A 21,478-nucleotide genomic window follows, 5' to 3' on the forward strand; every position below is an offset into this window, starting at 1 on the left:
TATTTTGCTCTGATTTTTTGACTTCAGATGATTCTGTGCTGAGATACAGTGTCCACCGCAAATCCTGTTTTTTTAAAGGCATCCTCGAAATTGCTCCGCCACCGGTTCATTTTTCAATATTTTTCTACGAAAAAATTACTAAATGTTCTTTTAACAATGCTTTGTATAATGCAAAACATTTGAATACATTTGTTCGAACGATAGCTCTAGAAAAAAATCGTGAAAATGGTGTTTTTTTATACCCGTTAGACCCTACCCCCCCCTTAATTAACGAACGCCAGCATCGACAGAAAGAATCACTTCGATAGAAAAAATCAATTTACGAACACGCCGTTATTATCGTAATTTTGAAAGTTTCAATTGAAACAGCCCAAATAAATAAAAGAAAATAATGTTGTTGAAATTTGAAAGCCAATTTTTTCGGATTTGTAAAAAATGGTTTTGTACGCTCTTTCGTTCGTTATTTGTTCCTAAGTAACCCACATGAATTTTTCTCAATCTAACAAAATAAAACACGATTTATTTAAATATAAAACATTCAGTAACATTTATTTACAACAAAAATACACCTCCTAGAAATGAGATTTTTCTATTTTTACTATACTTTACTATTTTCTATACTTTACTATTTTTACTGAACAAAGCACCTAACGCGTTTCTTTGAATATCTGAACGCCCCACTGGGTATGATACTCACATTTAAGGCAGTACAACATGTTAGCCATAATGAGGCGCAGCAGCTACTTCGGCAATGACGTTCGCCCAGAAGGTTCCGTAGTTCTTCAAAATGGTTCCACTGCAGTAAATAAGGAGAAAAAAAACGCAGATGAGTCCGAATGGCTGAAATTAGTCATGTTCTTCACAATCTCTAATGACGGTCGGGCACGTTAGATCAATTTGAAAAGGTAAACGGAAAATTCGAATGGTGGATTTCGATAAAGATTGCAGCCTTACTTTTTCTTCTTCTTCTTCTTCTTCTTCTTTTTCTAACACCAACATGGCCTAAACTTGTATGCATCCTGTAAAATGAAAAACTTGCTTTCCTAATTTTTCTTTTCAACATAGTATCTGATACATAGAAAATTCATTACAGATACTACTACGGCCATACCAACCATTTGATGAAAAACGCAATACAGGAATGAGGGATGGATGAAGCGTGGAGTTCCCTGCCAAACGCTTCTTATGATTATGTAGGGTTAGGTTACGAAATATAAGAATATTTTCAAACTATGTACGAACGAAAAATTGATCCAAAAAAAAATCAAGGGATTTGGCACAATTTTGTCATTTTTCACTTGACCCGAAGCGTCTTTTAACAGGAAAAGAACTCACCATTGAAAAAAAAACATTCGTCAGGTTTTCGTGATTCGTTACAGTACCTAGTCATGATTTCGTCAATTTTTACCAAATTGCCCACCCTACCCCAAGAAAAGCACCCCCACATCATCACGTTACTTCCTCCGTGCTTGACTGTTCCTTGGATATGGCGGTCTTGGAGCTCCTCACCCGACTTGCGCCACATATGATCCCGCTTCTTCCGGTTGAATAGCTCAAATTTGGATTCGTCGGCCCACAACAATGTTTCAAAGCAATCGGAAAATTCCTTTTAATTCAACCACGGTAAATGAAAAGTTCAGATACCGGTATTTCGATAGCAACTTACTATCTTCTTCAGTAAACGTTTTCGATTGATATCGAGCACGGAGCAACGGAGGAAGTAACGTGATGGTGTGGGGGTGCTCTTCTTGGGGTGGAGTGGGCAATTTGGTAAAAATTGACGAAATCATGACAGCTGAGTCATATTGCAATATCCTGCGGGAAAACCTCGAGGTATCCCTCATCAAGTCGGGCCTCGAAGAGCGCTTCGTTTTACAGCAGGATAACGATCCGTAGCATACGGCCAATCTGACGAAGTTATTTTTCCATTTCTACCGCATCAAACCCCTTGAATGGCCCCCACAAAGTCCTGATCTGAACCCCATCGAAAATCTGTGGGCCATCCTCGATGCTCTGATTGATAAGACTGGTGTGACAAATAAAAGTACTTGTTTTGATGCCCTGGAGCATGCGTGGGAAGAACTCAACCCACAACACTTACACAACCTTGTTGAAAATGTGCCGAAGCGCTTGCAGGAGGTGTTGAAGGCTGAAGGAGGCCATACCCATTATTAAATCGTTCTTGTTTGCCTTCAGTTTGAATTATTTGAAGCTGTACTGATTTGGACACTTTATTTTGCTCCTGTTTTTTTTTTGGAATATCAACTGTTTTTTATCTATCAGAAAAACTTTCTTTTTTTTTTCCAGCGCAACAATAACAAAAATTGAAAAGAACATAATAAACAATATTTAAAAAATGATTACGATGTGTTTTCGTTGAATTTTAACCAGAAAAATAAAAGAACTTAAAAAAAATAATTTGGACACTTTATTTTGCCCCTAACTGTAAGTCCAAATTTTCCATCTCAGACCCATTGAGGTCGATTCTTGTGAAATTCTAATCCAATCTTACAAAGCTCGATATTTATTTTGATAAGTGGCACCTCCATGCTTCTAAGACACCGTAATTTTCATAATACTTCAAAACTTTCATACTTGTCTTCAATTTTTTTTTTCGGAGCTTCTGTCAACAACTTTCTTTTTTAACCACAGCCTACTCGAGAATCTAAATATTGTAGCCTTACTTTTTGGGAAAGAAGGCACCAAGTGGTAAATTCCCGGAAAACATGTAGCCTCATATCCCGGATCATATCAACAGACGCTCATATCCCGGAAAAAATTGTAGCCCTCGTAACATTGCATAAGAAAAGGCGAATTTGTACCAACAACATATGACCCTCTACCTTTTATGCATTCTATTAACCCTCTAGAGCCCAATTTTTTTATCGCTGAAAACTTCACAGAAGCTTTATTTATTTATTCACATAGTATTCCGTCTAGAGATGTACCGAATATTCGGTCGGCCGAATATTCGGCGCCGAATATCGCCGAAAAACCGTTAAGCCGAATATTCGGCTCACCGAATAGTTGATCTAAGTATTCGGCCGAATAGGCCGAATATCTTCTACAGACTTGAACATTTTTCAAATATTTTTTGATAATTTATAAAATATCCAAAAGTAATGTTGTAAAAGCTACACTATTATTAAAAACTTATGGTTTCAGCAAAACATCTAAAGTTTATCTGTGTATATTTCACTGTAGATTGTACAGGAGAATGCTGAACGGTATCGCTTTATACTTTGGTTATAGTTTATTCCAGATTTTCTGGATATTTTCGGCTTGCCCATAAATCCAGTAAAGAATCCAGATAAGTCAAACCTAACGGGATATCCAGATATTGTTTAATACTTCCCGAATTTTGCTCGTATTTATGCAGATTGTTTGCTTAATCAAATAAAAAACTCAAATTCCACTTTAAAATTTTTGAGATTTCGTGTTCAATTTTTCAAAAATTTCAAAATTTACATAAATTTTGCCATTTTTTATTTTTGGTTTTAAATTTTTCTGAATGCCTGACCGTCTGGATACGTGTGGTTGAAGGTATGCTTTGCCTAAGGTTATCATCTATCTTTTCAACAACTATTTCATAGATATCTTGCTCAAATTCCACCTTCATCTAATTCAATATCAGAGAAGCAATTTCAAACAGCTTGGCATCTGTTTCGATATGTTTTATCTCAGATTTCACAGGAACGCAATCTCTTTGGTGATAAACGGCCTAGAAGCGACTAGTCATCTGATGTCTTTTCAGTTATTGGTGACATTTTAAAAATCAGAAAGACCCTTACTTAAAAAATATCTTGCAAAACATTATCCGATAATATCATCTGGTTGAAAATAATCGACTTAAAACATGAGAGGCATTAATATGAAAGAAATAGAAAGCATTGGAATAATCACTTAAGGTTTTTTCATCGAAAACTCAATAGAATATTCGGCCGAATATTCGTTTGGCCGAATAGTTGAAAAGGTCAATATTCGGTATTCGGCCGTTCGCCGAATACCACTATTCGGTACATCTCTAATTCCGTCTCACGACATAACTTGACGAACATAATTCCTAAAATTCACTCGGTCCATGGCAACCGTTCTCCAATTCCTCGGGCACCCCACGTTCGCCAGATCACGCTCCACTTGGTCTAACCACTTCGCTCGTTCACAGAAGCTTAGTATTATAAAAACAGACAACTTTTGTTCTACGAAAACCTTAAAAAATGAGTAATATTTTTTGATAATTTTTCAAAAAAAATGCATAAGCACAGGGGCTAAGAAACTGGAGTACTGGAACTTTTCCGGTTATACTTTTCACACACTCCAATATTTTTTTCCTAAATGTTGAAACATATTAAGACTGACTCACAGCTATAATTTCGTATAATTTTTGTCAAAATTGTTCCACAAATAACATAGATATTTCAACTTACACGAAAAGTGAATATTGTGCATAGTATTAGGATTGTTGTCGTTGCTTCCCAACTCCGCCTTCAGACGAAGTGTATGTTTCATCTCTCCTTCCTAACTTAAGATTTTGTTTTTAAATCAATTCAGAATAGTGGTAACTCTTAGACATAACTGCCAATCATACTTTTAGATCGAATTCAGTGGACCCCGTCTAAAAGCGGGGTTAAATTACAGCCCAGGAAATTCAAAGGTGAACACAAAACCTTAGGAAAATAGCAATCAATTCCAAAGTCTAAGAAATGTAGAGTTCTAAAGATTGGTTGATCAGTTCCTTGAAAGATTTATTCCAAACTCATTTACAGTCTAATTCAAATCTGGAGCTAGCAAAATTTTACAAACGTGAACAAATGGCACTGAAAATAGTTTTTATTTCTCGCTGTCAATAAGATTTCGTCGGAATCATGTGTACCATTTGAGGTTCAAAGTCCCATTTTGGGCACAAATTTGCACAAATTTTCTATTAAATATAACCTGAACGTCTAAGCTTCGCAGCATTGCAAAAACACAATGGTCGTTGGCCCATGCGCGGTCCTCTGGAGGAGTGATTAAAAAAAAAAAAAAATTTACATCCGATTTCATTTTATTCTGTTTGAAATTTATCACATCAAACATTTATACTATGGATGACCGTGGAAAAAATGCAAATACACACCCCGTTCGTTTTTGGCAACATTTGATTTGCCAAAATTGAACGGTTTTTAGAAAGAATTTTACCATATAGTATAACAGGACCAATATAATTTAGACAAGCACCATAAATATGATTTTAAGTGCTTTAACGGTGAACAACAAAAACATTTTTTTTTAATTATAAAGTTCTCAAAAATGACAAATTGATGAAAATTTTATAAAATTAATAAACGAATACAAACAAAAGACTAAAAATAATTTAAAAAAAAAACTGAACAATAATGAAGAATGCCAGAAATAGCAAATATGATATGACAAAAAAAAATAACAAACATTATAAACAAAACAAGAAAAGTGCTGAATGCATAAAAAACTTCACACAAAAAAAAATTTTTTGAATACTGAAATTGACCAAAAATTACGTTCATGATGATAACAATACATTTTTGTAGTAATAAAGTGAAAAAAGTGGAGAAAAAAAACCGCTTAATTATGCCAACACAAAATGTACGGACGTGTTGCAAAAATCAAACGGGGTGTACTGCCAAACAGGAATCGAATATAAAATTTTCATAGTAAGAGTTGAAATTTTCAAAAAAATCTACTCAAGATTTCTAAATTCTAGTTAATGCACTAAAACACGAGAGATTCCAGCAACAATAAATCCAAAGAAGAGCTTGTGTGTTATAACTTTTGCGTTCCTTATGAGTTCTTACAGCCAAAAAGGAATAAAAAGTAATAATAAAAGCTGATTTAATATGAAGGGTTTGGTGTTTGGCGATAGAGATTTAAATTCATCTCCAGAACTCAAGATCTACAATACAAAATCCACTTTTTCATAGCTGCAAAATATTTGAAAATTGATTTTGACTTATTTAGGGGCACTGAATGCAACTTTTGAAAATACAATTTAAAATTTCATTGAAAAAATTTGTGCACTTTTTAGTAAAAGTGTAAAATATCAAACAGATTTAGAAAAAAGGTATAATTTCATTTTTCCAATGCGTTTTTTTTTTGGAACAAGATTGTCTAGACAAAATCTGTATCGTTTTTTTTTTCCAGAAATTTGCTACTTTGTGGCATTCTTCTCTATAATTTGTATCGTTGAATGCATAAAGGAAAATAAATAGATTGATAATATTTTGTTGTTGTCCATGTTGATTAGTCACTTCATCAGTTATCATTGATCGTTTTAACTCTAAACTGATTAGTTTTAAAGTTACTAAACGTCACAAAAGCTAGAAGTGTTAGACAAAATGAAACAAAAAATGGACATAAGCATGCAAAATTTTTCCTAAATCAGTTTGCTTTTGGAAGATCTAGTGATTTTTGACCAAAACTGCTGGATTTAACGAACTACACATCGACACAATAATGTTGAAAATTTAAGTTTAAATCCAGTTTAAGGTTTGAGAGGAGTAGGCGTTGGCTGAATCGAAGCGCACGAGTTTTTTTTTTCGTTCCGTCGCTAAAAATTTCCAAATTTTAACTTGAAATCGTGAAAATTGAAGATAAACGTGGATAAATTTCGATAAAATAGCTTCTATTTACAACATGGAGTTTACACTGGATGTGCTTACCAGTTATTAAAGGGATTTAAGATAAAGATACTTGGGATGAAATATGTGACAAATCAGTAGTTGGGTAATGTCTGCGTTCGTGTGGTGAAAAAGAGTTGTACGGCATTGATAAGTTCTTAAACAAGCTCGATAAACCAGGATTGGGTGAAATTAAATGTTCCCCCACAGAAGAAGAAATTTTAAGTGTTGTACATTACATCGGATCATTTTGGAAAAGTCTATGCAATTAGTTATCGCAGAACAGCAATTATCATGGCGGTTAAGAGAATGTTTTCGCTAGTTATAAACAGAAAAAAAATCATTGTCATGACAACATGAAGTGCAGAATATTAGTTCTCAACGCTTGCTTAAATGTGCAAAGCTAATCGGAATGGGTTCCGGTGTGAATTATGAGCAGACCGAAGTGTTAATACCATAACATTCTGTCATGAAATGAAGTGAAAAAGAATTTTTTTAATCAAGACAAACTCAAACCACATCGGATAAAAGCAAAAGCGCAGAAAACAGGAGCTATGAAATCAAGAATATAAGCTGGGTTTCAAAGAAAGTGTTTTAGGTTCATATGATAGTGCAATAACATGATTTCCACAACGTGATGTGGTTTTTCCTAATATTATGCATGTGTGATCACCGGATAATAGAAAAAAATAGAGAAATCGTGGCACTATAAACAAATTTGAAAATTTTGTATGATAACTTTAAATTCCAGAACAAATCAATTGAAGTTAAGTTCCACAAGCTTCATACTTCAGAAACTGATTCTGATAATCTTATTTTAAACTAAATTTACATACTTAGAGCGTCGATTTTTTACAAATATTAAGAAATTGAGAAATCAATTCCAGCATTTTCAACGAGAATTTTGTTTCAAAATTGAAAATAATAATACGAAATTTACAAATCACGATTCAGTTAAATACTCCAATGAAGAATTTAATCACCGTTAGTTTTGTTTGTTAATTACTTTATCGGTATTATCGGTGAAAAGTGAAATACTTCCGCAAAACAAAAAAATATCAGAGTTTAACAATCAGTTGAAAATTCATAGTAATAATTAACTAACACTTATCTCAAATGTTTGCTTTTTCTAACGAATGGTTGCAAAATGTGAATTATTAAGAAAATTTTGAGGCTAGCGTAGATATTCTGAAGCTCAGGAAAATAAATTTAATAACTTGAAGAATTTCATTATATATTTTCATCATTAACAACGTGTGTATTACTTTCATTTGTAAAATGACATTTATATCGAGAAATTCTTTAACGAGCGTTTAATGTGACAATTTACAATGACAGACAATACAAATTCCGACAGTTTTTTTTATCAACAGCTTTCGCAGTGAGTATTATAGATTCGCTGATTTAAGTATAAAAGACTAAATCAGCTGTATCTCGAAAAATCTGAAAGGGAAGAATAATGAAAACTTATAACAAATTTTCTCAATATACTCAATTCAATAGCCTTCTTTCAGTAGGAGAGAATGAGGATACTTGATCCCTGGGGATTCTTGATTCCTTAGCTATATCTCGAAACTGGAATGTCTTACAAAGATCAAATGTTCTAGAAAAATGTGCCAAAATGAGCGAAATAACAATGCTTGTAGTTTAAAAATTTTTAACATAATAATTGTTTGAGTAATTGAACGTTGGCACAATCCCGTTTAATATGAATTGAACTTTGTTCGAAAAATTTGACATAATGTAACTTACTTGAAGATCTTTTTTATCACTTTAAAATGTTCCTTACATGGGAAAATTATGAAAAAAATATTTGTTCCAATGTATCAATCGTTCGAGCGTAAAATGAACTTCATAATGCCATATTTTCAAAGCAATGGAAAACTCTCAACTTTTTTCAGAAAAAGTTTTCTAAAATGTTGATTATGGGTACAATTGATCCCCTAGAGTTGGGTACAATTGATCCCCCTTCCAAACGGCATATTCTTCTCCTGAATTGATCGTTATGATTGCTGATTACGAAATTACTAATATTTATCCAAAAACTAATATTTATCAAACAATTGTCTGAAGAAAAGAGCAAAAATAATTAATTTTCTCTTAATTATAAAAAATAGCGCCTTTAAGTATGCAATGTTATTAGCATTGAGACAAAGTTATAGAATTTTCTTCTTATGTCTGCTATAAATTGTGAAATGAGAACAAACATGACCTAAATAGTCAATAAGCATTCTATCTTCGAGTTTTGTTTGATTTTTATACAAGGATTAGGGCTTCCTGAATAAAAGATCAAGTCTCCTTCAAAAGGGGATCAAGTCTCCCCTAACTTCAGAAAAATCGCAATTTTTTTACTCCCACGAAAATGCTTCTAGTTCATCAACGGGTTCAAGTATCGTTCTAATTTTTGGAGCATAGAAACTTGAAGTTACAAGCTGTCAGAAAATGTTAAAGACGGCGAGTTGCTAAATTTTTCCGAAAAGATATGGTGAAAATAAGAAAAGGGGATCAAGTATCCCCACTCTCCCCTATAAATGGATGTATAACCAAACCATTTATACTGAAAGAAGAATATTGAATTGAGTATATTGAAAAAAATTGTTATAAGTTTTCATTATTCTTCCCTTATTTCAGATTTTTCGAGATACATCTGATTTTGTTCAATTAAATACAAGGGGAAAAGGAGGAGCAGAACTGAATCAACCTCCCAGCCACCCCTCCCCTCTTTTAGCTCTCTTAAAACGATCACTTTTACACCAGATATTATCGTTCCTTTATATTGAATAATTTTTCAAAATTTTGAAAATCACCACACAATCTAGGACCGCGCCTGACATAGCCGCTCAAGTAATATACAAGATACACATTTCCATAAATTATGAAAACTTCCGATATGGGTCCTGAATAAGTTTAACGATTTTTCACTCAGTAATCTGATGTGAACAGCTCAATCTAACATCGCACATGCCTTACGGTTCTCCTTCTATCGCGTCCTTCAACGAAAATTGAAACCCCAAAGCCCAAGTTTACAGAGCTAGATACCTGCACTACAAGAACTACCATTGCCGCCAAAAGGCCTGTCTGTCGCCAAAAGGCTAAAAAGACAACCCCTATAACTGTTGGCTCAGCTGCTTCTAAGTCAAGTTTGCTGTTTTGAGTGTTTTGACTTTTCGGTCTGCACACGACCGGATCAACACGCCATCAAAGAACGTACCGGTATCGTACCGGAGGGCAGGCTGAACAGCATCCACTCGGGGTTGTGCCTCCATCTTAACGCTACCCCTCTGGGAGGGGTAGATAAACTTGCAACTTGAATTGCGTCTTTCGAGGACAACCTCACGCGCTGCTGTTGTTGCCATTTGGAAAGTTTGATTGGCGCCCGAGCCGCTCTTTAGTGTGGCTCGAAATTAGGGACAACTGATTGAGAAAGAAAAAAAGAATCCTCTTCCCTTTCCAGAGTGACCCTGAGGATGAATAACTCGAGAGGGTTAAAATCCTAGAAGAAAATTTTCTAACCGTTGAGTCGCCCCGACTAGCACGGCCCCTTCTTCTACTAACGCAAAAAAATTCAAATATATGTACACTAGGCACATTTAAACTTGATAAATTGAATTTTTTTTTATTACTGCGATTATAATTACTTAGGAAAATTCCTCAAAGTTTGTATAATCTAAACATTATGACTCGTTATATAAACCAAAAATTGAAATGTGTAACACCCTAGTCTAGAAACGAAACGCAAACCAAGGCTCGGGTTTGTTTTGTTGCTGCAGTGAACGACCGGTTTTTTTTAAGAACGATTTTTTTTTTGCTTCGTTCTGCATCTTGTTGCGATGAATTGTACAGTTTAGTAAATAGATTCTGGAGAACACTTTATCCATCAAAACTGAAGGCTCTCTTAAGGCATTATAGGGTCAGTACATGAACTACGTTCGGTCTTTTTCGATGCAGATAAATTTGAAAGAAGTAATTTGAAAATATGCGTTAGACGAATATTATTTCAATTAAATTTCGATTAATGCAATACCCATATTTATTTGAAAACAAATTGTGAATGATCGTTCATTCTTAAACCAATTACGCTTTGGATTGACAGACCTTTAATTGTGGACTATCTTTGGCAACATATTTATAGTATGCATATAGGCGTTTTCTGGTGTGATCACTTTATGGATTTTATTTAGAATTTTGTAAATTTCAATTCACTGGTTTTCAAAATTCTTATACAAATGAACTAGGTATCAAAACATTGAAAAATATTGAACATTGTAAACTCGGCTTAGTGGATGAAAGACACTTAAAAACTGTATCCCGTTAAGTCTGGTTTACACTTCTCGTGAAAATGAACGTGAAAAAAAATCTTATTTTGTCAATAGCTCAAAAACGCGACACAACTAATGTGTGTAACACTGATGTGTTTAACTAGACTTTGTAACATTGTGAAATCTATAGATAATGGTTGAAAGATGAAAATCCAACTGGTCTTGTTGTTTAAAATATCCTAGAACTGTTTTTATTCCGATTCCCACAGTTTTCACCGCTGAATTTTTATCATGTCGGGGGGATGGGATTAAAAACAGTTCTAGGAGGTTTTAAAAACAAGACCAGTTGGATTTTCATCTTTCAACCATTATCTTTCACAATGTCACAAAGTCTAGTTTAGTCGCATTGTTAAGTTTTCGACATCCAAACCAGGTAGCATTTACCTTAGAAATCAGTTAATGGGAGAACGGTTTTATTTACTATTTTGCTAGGTGAAAATTACCGAAAAGATGAGTGAAAAAATAACCTCTGCTTCTTGGTGAATTTAACCTTTTTTCATTTCCCGTACAAAGAAAAAAATTACGAACTCTTTTCTATTTTACAAATTGATAGGCGAACGAACTAATAGAAAACACTTTTAACTTATAATATTCGAATCCTGGGAATCTGAAGATTACAGTAGTTTTATTTCCATGCCTATATCTTGACGAATAGAAGAGATATTTCAAGTTAAGGATAATGTATGCTAGGCAGTCAGCGATAAAAATAGCTAAGTAATTTTATGATTTTTTATCATAGCTACTTGCTGAGTTTACCTGGCATTATTCGAGTTTGCAGAAAACATAAATCGCAAAGAATAGTTGTAAAGTTTTCCATTCCATTTAAAAATTTAATTGTTCGAAAATGACTTTTGTTGGGCGCTAAACCTCTTTCTCTTAAATAATTCCACAAAAAATTTATCAGACATTATTTATTTCTTAGAAAAAATGACCCGGAAAACTTAAAATTTTTGGTTCTCGTCTTACTAGGCTTTTTTGAGCAAGATTTTCTGAAAAAAAAATATACATAATAAAACTTTGAAAATCTGATTCCCGTTTTCAACGAATATTTAAATCATCACAATTCTAAAAATCGTTGCATGAACATGATATATCATGTTCAGAAGGGTGTTCAAAATTGCATTATGTGTGAAAATCTAGGGGCCCCTTCTCCAGATGCTCAAAATCTTACACTGCAAAAAATTTCTAAAAGTATACAGAATCTAAAACACGAGTAGTCTAATTTTTTACAAGTGTAAATCGAAGACGATGTAATGTTCAACTCCTTTTGATGTAATTTTAGTTTTTTTTTTTCAAAAAGTGAATAGAAATACATTGTTTTGCTATAATTTTACATTCCGTGATGTAAAAATCAAGCGGTCAATGAATTTTATATCACAAACAGTGTAAAATTGTATGTTTGATTTAAAATTAAATGCAAATGTGAAACTTGTGTGGAGCGCGTCGGTTAAAAAGTAAACAAGTAAGAAAAATGTTCGAAAACGAGTCGTAGGCGTAGCTCTAGCATTTCCAGAATCCTTCAAAAGCTGATAGGTTCATAATAATGTCATATTGACAAAAGAATGCTGTTGAAATTAATCAGTTTTCTCTCCATTGCAGATCAGATTTTTCGCAGCGGCAGTGATTTTTCGGAGAAATTTTCGTCAGGTGAAGGTGACGCTAACCGAAAAATAATGGTGTTCTGGAACGAATCGAGGATCCTGGTGACGGCCATCTGTACAACATCACCGTGCTGGGAATCATCGGATGAAACAAAAATTGCAGGCTGACGCTGTGCGTGATGGTGTATGTCTTTTTAGGTTGTTTTTGGAAATATATGCGAAATTAAAATTTTAAAAGCAGTGTATTCATTCATAAACAACAGCAAATCCTGAATATTTAGCAAAGATGTCTAATATTTACGATAATAAATCTTAAAATTTACATCCCCATGTATTTTTACACGACGGCTTTCGTCGCCCGATTTCGTGCATTGTTTTCGATCTCAATTCACACGCCACAAAAATTACATTCTTGAAAAAAATACATCGTGATAGAATTTTACATCAAAATCGATGTTCCGTTTAAGTGCATCGTTTTCGGTCTAAAATTACACGAATTTTTCTTACTGTGTATGGTATAAGAAACAAACTTTTATTTGGTAGGAACTCAACTAAAATGGTGTTGATTTTTGGAAAAAAAATCAACTTTTTCGACACTTTTTATTGTAAAATTTTCAGCAATGGAAAAAGTATGACATAGTAACTTTCATAGTTTTCAATATTTTTTCAAGGGTTGAATTTTTAATTAAATATTTGTTGAGCATGTACTGGACTTCAAACTTGTATATTTAATATCTCAAAATCTGCAAAGTAATTAGTTTAAAAAAAATAATCGAAAAAGATTTGATTTAAATGAATCGATGCAAGTTCAAAATTTACACATTATATGATTTAGCGAATTAAGGAAAAAGTGGGTGAATTCATACTTGTTATTTTTAGAAGGAGTAAGCCATGCGTTTTGGGTGACGTACGCGTTTTTGTTTCCGTTCATTAAAAATTAAAATTATTTACAGTTAAACAAAAAAATTTAGAACTAAACAGTGGAAAACGATTGAATAAGTGACCGGCGGAAGTTCCCGGAGTGGTTTGTGCTTTTTTTTTCAGAATGCTGAAGCCTGGTTGGGGAAGTCTAGGAAGGAGGTTTCTAGTCGAAAACGAAGAAGACTTATTTGGTAAGATCCAATGTATTCTACTATTGTAGACGTTTATGTTGTATAATTTGCTTAAGGGGGGGGTAGGGTCTAACGGGTATAAAAAAACACCATTTTCACGATTTTTTTCTAGAGCTATCGTTTAAACAAATGTATTCAAATTTTTTGCATTATACAAAGCATTGTTTAAAGAACATTTAGTAATTTTTTCGTAGAAAAATATTGAAAAATGAGCCGGTGACGGAGCATTTTCGAGGATGCCTTTTAGAAAACAGGATTTGCGGTGGACACTGTATCTCAGCACAGAATCATCTGAAGTCAAAAAATCAGAGCAAAATATTTTTAATAGATGTTTTTCTGGACCCCAACGTTTTTAATTAACTTAAAAATATTTTTATGACATTTTTGTGGCTGTTTGAAGTGAAAACTACGATTTTTCATCTAAAAATCCGCCATTTTTCACCTGTAAAATCTCCCCAAAGTAAAAAAATCGAAAAAGAAAAACGTTGGGGTCTGGTATTTCATATGTAGAAAACATGTTCCAAATTTGAAAAGAATCGGATAAGTAGTTTTCAAATGACGATGTCCACGGACTTTAAAAATGTGCTTTCGAGAAAAACGCGTTTGAAGTTTCTGCTCTTGCTTTCTTGCAGTATTAGATAGGAGGAGATAAAGGCCTATAACTTCTACAGTTTTGCTTCAATTGACTTAAAAATTTGACACAACATTCTTGAAATGTTTTCCAATAAGAAAATAAAAAAATAAAAAAATCGATTTTTTGAAAGTGTTAGACCCTACCCCCCCCTTAAAACACAATGTGATGTGACACTAATCTAGTGTAGCAAGCTTCAAATTATGTAGCATGTACATTTATAAATAATCCATATGAAGCGTTTGGTAGGGAACTCCACGCTTTATTCCTTCCCTTGTTCCAGATCATTTTGCGATATTTTACCACATGGTGGCCTGGCCGTAGTTATCTGTGGAATGCATGTTTTATGTAACAGAGGTTATTTTGAAAAAAAAAAATGAAGGACGCAAATCTCTTCATTTTCCAGGAAGCTTACATATTTGGGCTATGTTGGTGAACGAAGAAGAAGAATTCATACTTGGTTTTAATTTATGAATCAGCAAAATAGAAACAAACCTCATCGAAGAATTTATCCACTTATCCGGCTAGATCTTCCTCATGAGTCGTTTGTAAGAAAAGTAAGATGAAAAATAATCTTTTATAGAATTAAAAGACTGAAAGCACTTTGATAAATCACCAATTATTAGAACCTTTCATTTGATTTGAGTTAAAATCCTCTCTAAACAAAACAAAAAATAGAATGAGAATCATTTGATTTGAAATTGCGACCATTTTGGGCATATTGCTTGATTTTACACATTTTCCTCTTTAAGCTAGTACAGTGATAGGGATATTTTATGTGTCTTGTCCCGATCAGATTCTTATAATAATGTTATTTCTATTTGTAATGCACAGCTCTCACGTGTATACTTTTTTTTCCTATAAAACAGTTTTGGGTATCTTTTGGGCTTATAACAACTGTGCAAATTTTGGTAGCTCTAGGATTTGAAATAGGCTGTATAAAAAAAAACAAAGTTTATATGGAAATTAAATAGTATGGAAAAACTGACTTTTTTCAAAAAATTCTACAGCCTCACTGTTGCTCTGAACTCAAATTCTCCAAGGGTATCTTATTGATGAAGATTCCAAGAACAACTTAAAAATTTAATATGATTTTGTCCACATCTATTCAAATGGAATCCCTGCACTGCATGTTGGGAAGGAGCAATTATACGTTGGAAACTAGCTGGCGTGTTTCCAGATATGCAAAGTGTATTGATAAAACGGATTTTTTGGGCAGGAAACTGTTTCTGACAAGTTATAAACAGCCAATTTCAAATCCTAGAGCTACCAACCTTTGCACAGTTGAGCTCAAAAGGAACCCAAAACCGTTTGATACTTTTTTGGCCCGATTCTCATCAGTCTAATGTACATTTCACACATTTCCTTCAATTCAATGCTTTTTGGATTATGTTTGAAAGTCACACATTTGGTTTCCTTAAACGGTATTTAACATTATTGTGAGCAGTAGACTGAGTCGATATGGATTCATTTTTTAATTCTTAAAACCCTGGGGTCTAAAAAGCTTCGGTATGGAACATAACTCATCCATGATTTTTTGCAGAATTTTTAAGTAACTCTTACATAAGTAAATTTGAACTTTTATGTTTGTATGAGAAAATTTTATATTTTGTACTGGAAAATTTTCTGTGGAACCGAGCCTTATGGTTTTGGTACAAATATATAAATTCTACAAAAGAAATTTCCCGCTGAACAACAACTTTTGTCCAACTAGATATGAAGTTACGGTCTTGAATTTGGATTATTTTCCCAAAATTTTAAAAGCTTCAATGATATCTTTTAAATTGATTAACACATAAGCCATTGGAAGCAAACATTTCTTATTGAATGGTCTTAAAGTATTATGTACAACAAAGAATTAAGTAATCAGCCATTCAGAACACATACACAACCGCGTTACGTCATTTGAGTACAGCCCCTAAGATTAATCAGACCATTAATTACTTTAAGCGGTCTCACTGAATTCATTGAATCACAAATCTCAACCCGCTCTAAACAGCTGATATGCTGCTGCACGTATCGGATTGCAATATCGCCGTTAATTATGGGGCTTGGGTTCAACAAAAGTGAAAGGTTGCTGGCTGTTAAAGTTCGATCTGTCTATCTCTCTGTACCACGAATGTCACCGGAGGTCAACGCCGAAACTCACGTGAAGTACACCTGTCCCTGGCGATCCTTGGGGGCACTCCAGATAAACGCGGCCCGCTCCTTGTCCTTGTTGTCGGCGTGCGTTATCGAGGAACATTCCGGAATGGTTTTGGTGTTGGCCGATTCGACCCAATCGCCGATCCACTCGTTGGTCTGGGCATCGCGAGCCTGCAGGAAGAAGCCCCGGAACACATCGTGGCCGGATATGTCCACCTGGATCTGGGTGCCTGGTCCGTACTGGTTGCCACTGGCTGTGAACCGGAACGGCGACGTTTGTGGATCCTGGGAACGTGCTGCGCCATGATTGGGCTGATTGAAACGTGTCTTGACGCACGTGTCAGGTGGAGCTCCGTCCGGGAATCCGGACCCAACCGTGACCAGCACGGCCACAACAATTCCGAAGGTCAACATGATGTGATTCATCCTTCCAGATAGCACCAAAAAATTCCTTCTCAATCAGAAAACGGCTAAACGAAAATCACTAAACACACCACCGAAAGAGAACTGAACGATCCGTGCGCGCGTAGACTAAACGGCCAAAATTGGCCATACCGGAGGGCTTTATATCCTTCATCTGCGTGAACGGTTTTTCGTTATTGAATCTGAAGAACTGTTCGGCTCGGATGGGGAGTGGGGAGAACATTTGGATTCGGAACGACTCATAACTCATATAGACACAGCCGGGCACCTAGAAGTTCTTGGCCATCGCAAAACGAGTGAGTGGGGCTCGATGGTTTGTAGAAATTAACAGCTGATCGTGTTGACGAACGATGGACGACGAGTGTCACTTGTGTTATAATAGCCGTTTAAAACGAGCATAGTTAAAATGTAATACAGAAAAAAACTGGCCTCAGCTTTTGGATTAAGGAAAAAGGCTTACAATTTGAAACCATCATTTGTCCAAAACTCTTCAATCAAAATATTTCACTATCATTGTTTTATTTGCATCTTGAGACTGATATCAAATAATTCCTTCCTAAAAACCACCTCAATGTTCAACGAACATCCAAACGGAATTTTATTGATCTATCGATATTAGGGTGGCAGTCAAATGGGTCATGTCGAGTTTCGCAAACCGATCATATACGTTTTGTAGATTGGCCCAAAAAACTGACCTGTGCAAAATTCAGCTCAATCGGTTTTTTGACCCTCAAAATTTCGGGTTTTCGACCCTCAAAAATCACCGGGTGGACAATCGGAAAAAATCGATGTTTTTGTCAAAAATTGACTCCAAAATTTTAAAAAATCGCGTAAAGGGGGGCACCAAAGGAAATCAGGAGAATCGAAATTTTAGTTTTGATGCCAAATTACTTATGATTAATTTATGATTTTTTTATTTTTTTTTTATATTTTTTTTTAGTTTTTTTTGTTTTTAATTTTTTTTTACTTTTTTATTCTTTATTTATTTATTTATTTTTGTTTACTTTTTTTATATTGTTTTTAAATTGTTTCATTTTTTTTACTTTTTACTTTTTTTTATTTTCTTTTTTTTTTTGTCATTTTATTTGTCATTTGAGTGACGAAAGCACATAATTAAAATATGTAATAATAAAAAAGATTGATATGTAATAACTGAAAGATCCAGCTCACATGTTTTCGCTGTTTGAGATCATTTTCGATCAACTTCTGTACACAGATAATACCTAGAAGCAAATCAACAATACGATAGTGAATTGCTCTATTCTAGGATCGAACCGGTTCGAGCAACATTATCAGGTTACTCTTCCCGCTCGCCTTTTCCATTAGGCCAGGTCATCCGAAACCGATTAGATAATGCCGGACGATGACGACGAGTCAAAAACAACAAGCCGTTAACAATTTCGCCCGTCAACAACAATCGCAGACAGAAGACAATGACCGTTACCGGCATCCTTCTTTCTATTGAAGTAGGCGTAGGACTGTTTGTTGAGTCACGTGGTAGATTGGAGGAAGGCCAAGAATGCAACTACTGAAGATGCTTTACGAGCGACACGGAAAGAAGGGACAACTGGCTGTAGGCAATCGGTCGCCCACTGATTACGGACTGGATTGCAAGTTGCAATTTTTGCATTACACGATCTCCACTATCTACTTAGGTACAATGTCTGTCCCGAAGGTTTACCAACACAGGTCGGCGGGACCCGGCTGGCGACTATAGCGTACTTACTTGAAGTGCACAGTGCATTACGTACGGGCGGACTAATTCATTCATTGAGTGCCATTCATAGACGGAGCTTTGCCGGAGAAGGTTGTTGATCGTCGGATCGCGCATTTCCTTCGCTACTCGTCCTCTCGTTAACCGGTTGGCAACATCGTTTTTTGCAAATCAAGTTCAACTATAAGTGATTAGCGAGTTAATCTTTACGCAGTCAGTGCGCTAGAGAAAGTGTTAAGAATGGTTATCAATTTTGGAGCAGGGCCGGCAAAGTTGCCTCGGGATGTTCTATTGGAGGTTCAGAAAGAGCTGGTCGATTATGGGAACAGTGGAATGAGTGTTATGGAAATGTCCCACCGAGGAAAAACCTACATGAAACTTCACCAAGATACGGTCGACCTGGCGCGAAAAATTCTGTAGGTTATTTCTTCGTCTAATGAAGAACATGATCTTAACCAGTTTTTTTAACTCTCCATTCCTCAAACAGCCAGGTCCCGGACAATTACGAGGTCCTGTTGATGCAGGGTGGTGGAACCGGTCTCTTTGCGGCCGTTGCCATGAACCTGATCAACCGGTCTGGCTCGGCAGACTATCTGGTAACGGGATCATGGTCTGCGAAGGCCGCCAAGGAGGCCGAAAAGTACGGAAAAGTTAACCGAGTGGTTCCCAAGCCGGAAAAATACGTCCGGGTACCGGCCGCCCAACAGTGGAAGCTGGACCCAAATGCCTCCTATCTGTACTACTGTGACAACGAAACCATCGAAGGGGTGGAATTCGATTTCGTGCCGGAAACTAACGGAGTGCCCCTGGTGGTGGACATGTCCTCCAACATCATGTCCCGACCGGTGGACATCAAAAAGGTAACTTCTCAAAGGTCAAAGTAATTCAAATTGATGTTTTTTTTTATTTCTTGAATATTTTGGTTGAGTTATATATTTCGATTTCTAGCTTTCCGAGTTCTGAATCCTAAATTTCAATTTTGAATTGTAAAAGCAGAATTCTGATTTCTGTACCTGAAAGTCTTTCCAAATTATAAATTCTTAAATGTTAGTTTCTAATAGCGATTTTGTCGAACGCGATGATAACAAACTGAGAAGGCAATCCATCGATAGATCCGTTCTGAGTCTAAGGGAGCTTTTCTGAGCGATCACATACTTATTACAGTGAGCGAAATAAGAACAGTACAACTATGTGTCTTGCTTGTTACAATATGAATATTATAAATCACCAAAATTTTCTTCTACAATTTGTTTTGAATTATTTCCCTAGGTCCGCGAGTTGTACCAGTTGTACCGGATAAGTTTTTCAATAGCGATTCGCCAACTGCAACGTTGATAAAGTCGCGAATGCTCTAAAGATGAAAAAACGACTATAATCGAAACAAAACAAAAATTCACTAGGTCACTAAAAGTGAATTTCAAGGTCACTAAAAGTGAATTTCTTGGACCGATAATGTACTGTAAGTTTCCACTTAGTCATGAGACGAATCACGCTTAGCTTACTGATATTTGGTACTAAATTCAACTTATCGGTGCTGAACAAAAATTTGGTATGTGATGAAAATGATTCTAAATAAAATTCTACTCGCTCGTTTTCACCATCTTTTATTTTTTTACGAATTTTTATTCGTATATAAAATTTTATAATTTGGAAATGTTCTTACTAAAAAGGACATCACTTTACCGATAAGGCCGATAAACTAATTAACAAACAGAACTCACGGTAAAATTTTTCTCTTGAAATTTGGAACAACCAAAAAGTGCTTAACTTCAACGTAGTATTTTTGGGGTGGGATTACAAAAGAAGATATTTGCTCCGGCCTTATTGGGCTTGATATTTAGAAAAAAAAAACGCGGCACAGTAAACTTTGTAAAGTGAAAGCGTGAAATAAACCCTTTTTATTTAATAATAAATCATCAAATAATGAAAAATTTAACGTTCAATTTCTAAAAAAAAAATCTGACTTTCAATGCCCTCTAAATTACTTAATTAAAACTCTTTTCAATTATCTCTCTTTACAGTTTGGGGTCATCTTTGCCTGTGCCCAGAAGAATATCGGTCCATCTGGAATCACGTTGGTCATTGTTCGAAAAGATCTCATTAGCACCGAGTATCGACTGCCGATGACCCCAACCATCCTGGATTTCTCGATCCTCGCCAAGGACAACTCCATCAACAATACTCCGCCAACTTTTGTGTAAGTTTTTTTTAATTCGTTAACATACGCTCTGAAATCAATCATTCCTGTTAACAGAATCTACGTGATGGGTCGGGTGTTTGCCTGGATCGAACGACAGGGTGGGTTGCAGAAAATGTACCAAGATTCTTTGACTAAATCGAGCCTGATCTACGATGTGATCGCATCGTCTAAAAACTTTTACTACTGTCCCGTGGAAAGCAACGTACGCAGCCGCATGAATATTCCGTTTCGTGTCGGTGGACCGACCGGAAGCGATGCCCTCGAGCAGGAGTTTCTCAAAGGAGCTGAGGCCCTAGGAATGCAACAGCTCAAGGGACACCGATCGGTGGGGGGCATTAGAGCTTCCCTCTACAATGCCGTTACAATCGAAGAAACCAAAGCTCTGCAAAAGTATATGTTAGAGTTTTTGACAAGAAATTCATAAATGAAGAGAATCATGCATCCATTATATTTTAAGTGAAATCGTAATCAAACTATATTTTCTTTCTTGAAAATGTCATCCAAAATGTCCTCGAGCGATTTGTTGGTTCCTTTCAAATTATCACACACCTTTTTGGCCCAGACAAAATATTCTTGGCAACGTTCCTCGGTCCAACCCTCCGGACGACTTCGCTGCAGGTCCCTGAGATTGTAAATTTTATCAGCCAGTTTGACCAACTTGGCCTGCGGACTAATGGTTTTCGCATGTTCTATCTGCAGTC

General features: G+C 35.3%; 2 protein-coding genes across 2 annotated transcripts; one reads left to right on the forward strand and one right to left on the reverse strand.

Annotated features, from left to right (window-relative positions):
• Positions 1 to 551: 551 nt before the first annotated feature.
• On the reverse strand, positions 552 to 17,382 carry LOC129739397 (putative defense protein 3). The gene is made up of 2 exons (XM_055730834.1): positions 16,445 to 17,382; positions 552 to 796 (listed from the first exon to the last, which is right to left on the reverse strand). The coding sequence occupies exons 1-2, from the start codon at positions 16,864 to 16,866 to the stop codon at positions 718 to 720; spliced, it is 501 nt and encodes a 166-aa protein (XP_055586809.1). The 5' UTR covers positions 16,867 to 17,382; the 3' UTR covers positions 552 to 717.
• Positions 17,383 to 18,618: 1,236 nt separating this feature from the next.
• On the forward strand, positions 18,619 to 21,283 carry LOC129739398 (probable phosphoserine aminotransferase). Its single transcript, XM_055730835.1, has 4 exons — positions 18,619 to 18,993; positions 19,065 to 19,437; positions 20,599 to 20,774; positions 20,832 to 21,283. Exons 1-4 carry the CDS (start codon positions 18,818 to 18,820, stop codon positions 21,199 to 21,201), a joined length of 1,095 nt encoding a protein of 364 aa, XP_055586810.1. The 5' UTR covers positions 18,619 to 18,817; the 3' UTR covers positions 21,202 to 21,283.
• Positions 21,284 to 21,478: the final 195 nt, after the last annotated feature.

Source organism: Uranotaenia lowii, chromosome 1, assembly GCF_029784155.1.
Source record: "Uranotaenia lowii strain MFRU-FL chromosome 1, ASM2978415v1, whole genome shotgun sequence".
In the NCBI taxonomy this organism is placed as follows: domain Eukaryota; kingdom Metazoa; phylum Arthropoda; class Insecta; order Diptera; family Culicidae; genus Uranotaenia; species Uranotaenia lowii.

Bases quoted from the DNA above. Each gene is read 5' to 3' on its own strand.
- LOC129739397 (XM_055730834.1), bottom strand. From the start codon at position 16,866: ATGAATCACATCATGTTGACCTTCGGAATTGTTGTGGCCGTGCTGGTC. The intron at 797-16,444 runs GTGAGTTTCGGC...TATTTACTGCAG, and splicing joins CAGGGACAGGTGTACTTCAC to TGGAACCATTTTGAAGAACT.
- LOC129739398 (XM_055730835.1), top strand. From the start codon at position 18,818: ATGGTTATCAATTTTGGAGCAGGGCCGGCAAAGTTGCCTCGGGATGTT. The intron at 19,438-20,598 runs GTAACTTCTCAA...CTCTCTTTACAG, and splicing joins GACCGGTGGACATCAAAAAG to TTTGGGGTCATCTTTGCCTG. The intron at 20,775-20,831 runs GTAAGTTTTTTT...TCCTGTTAACAG, and splicing joins AATACTCCGCCAACTTTTGT to AATCTACGTGATGGGTCGGG.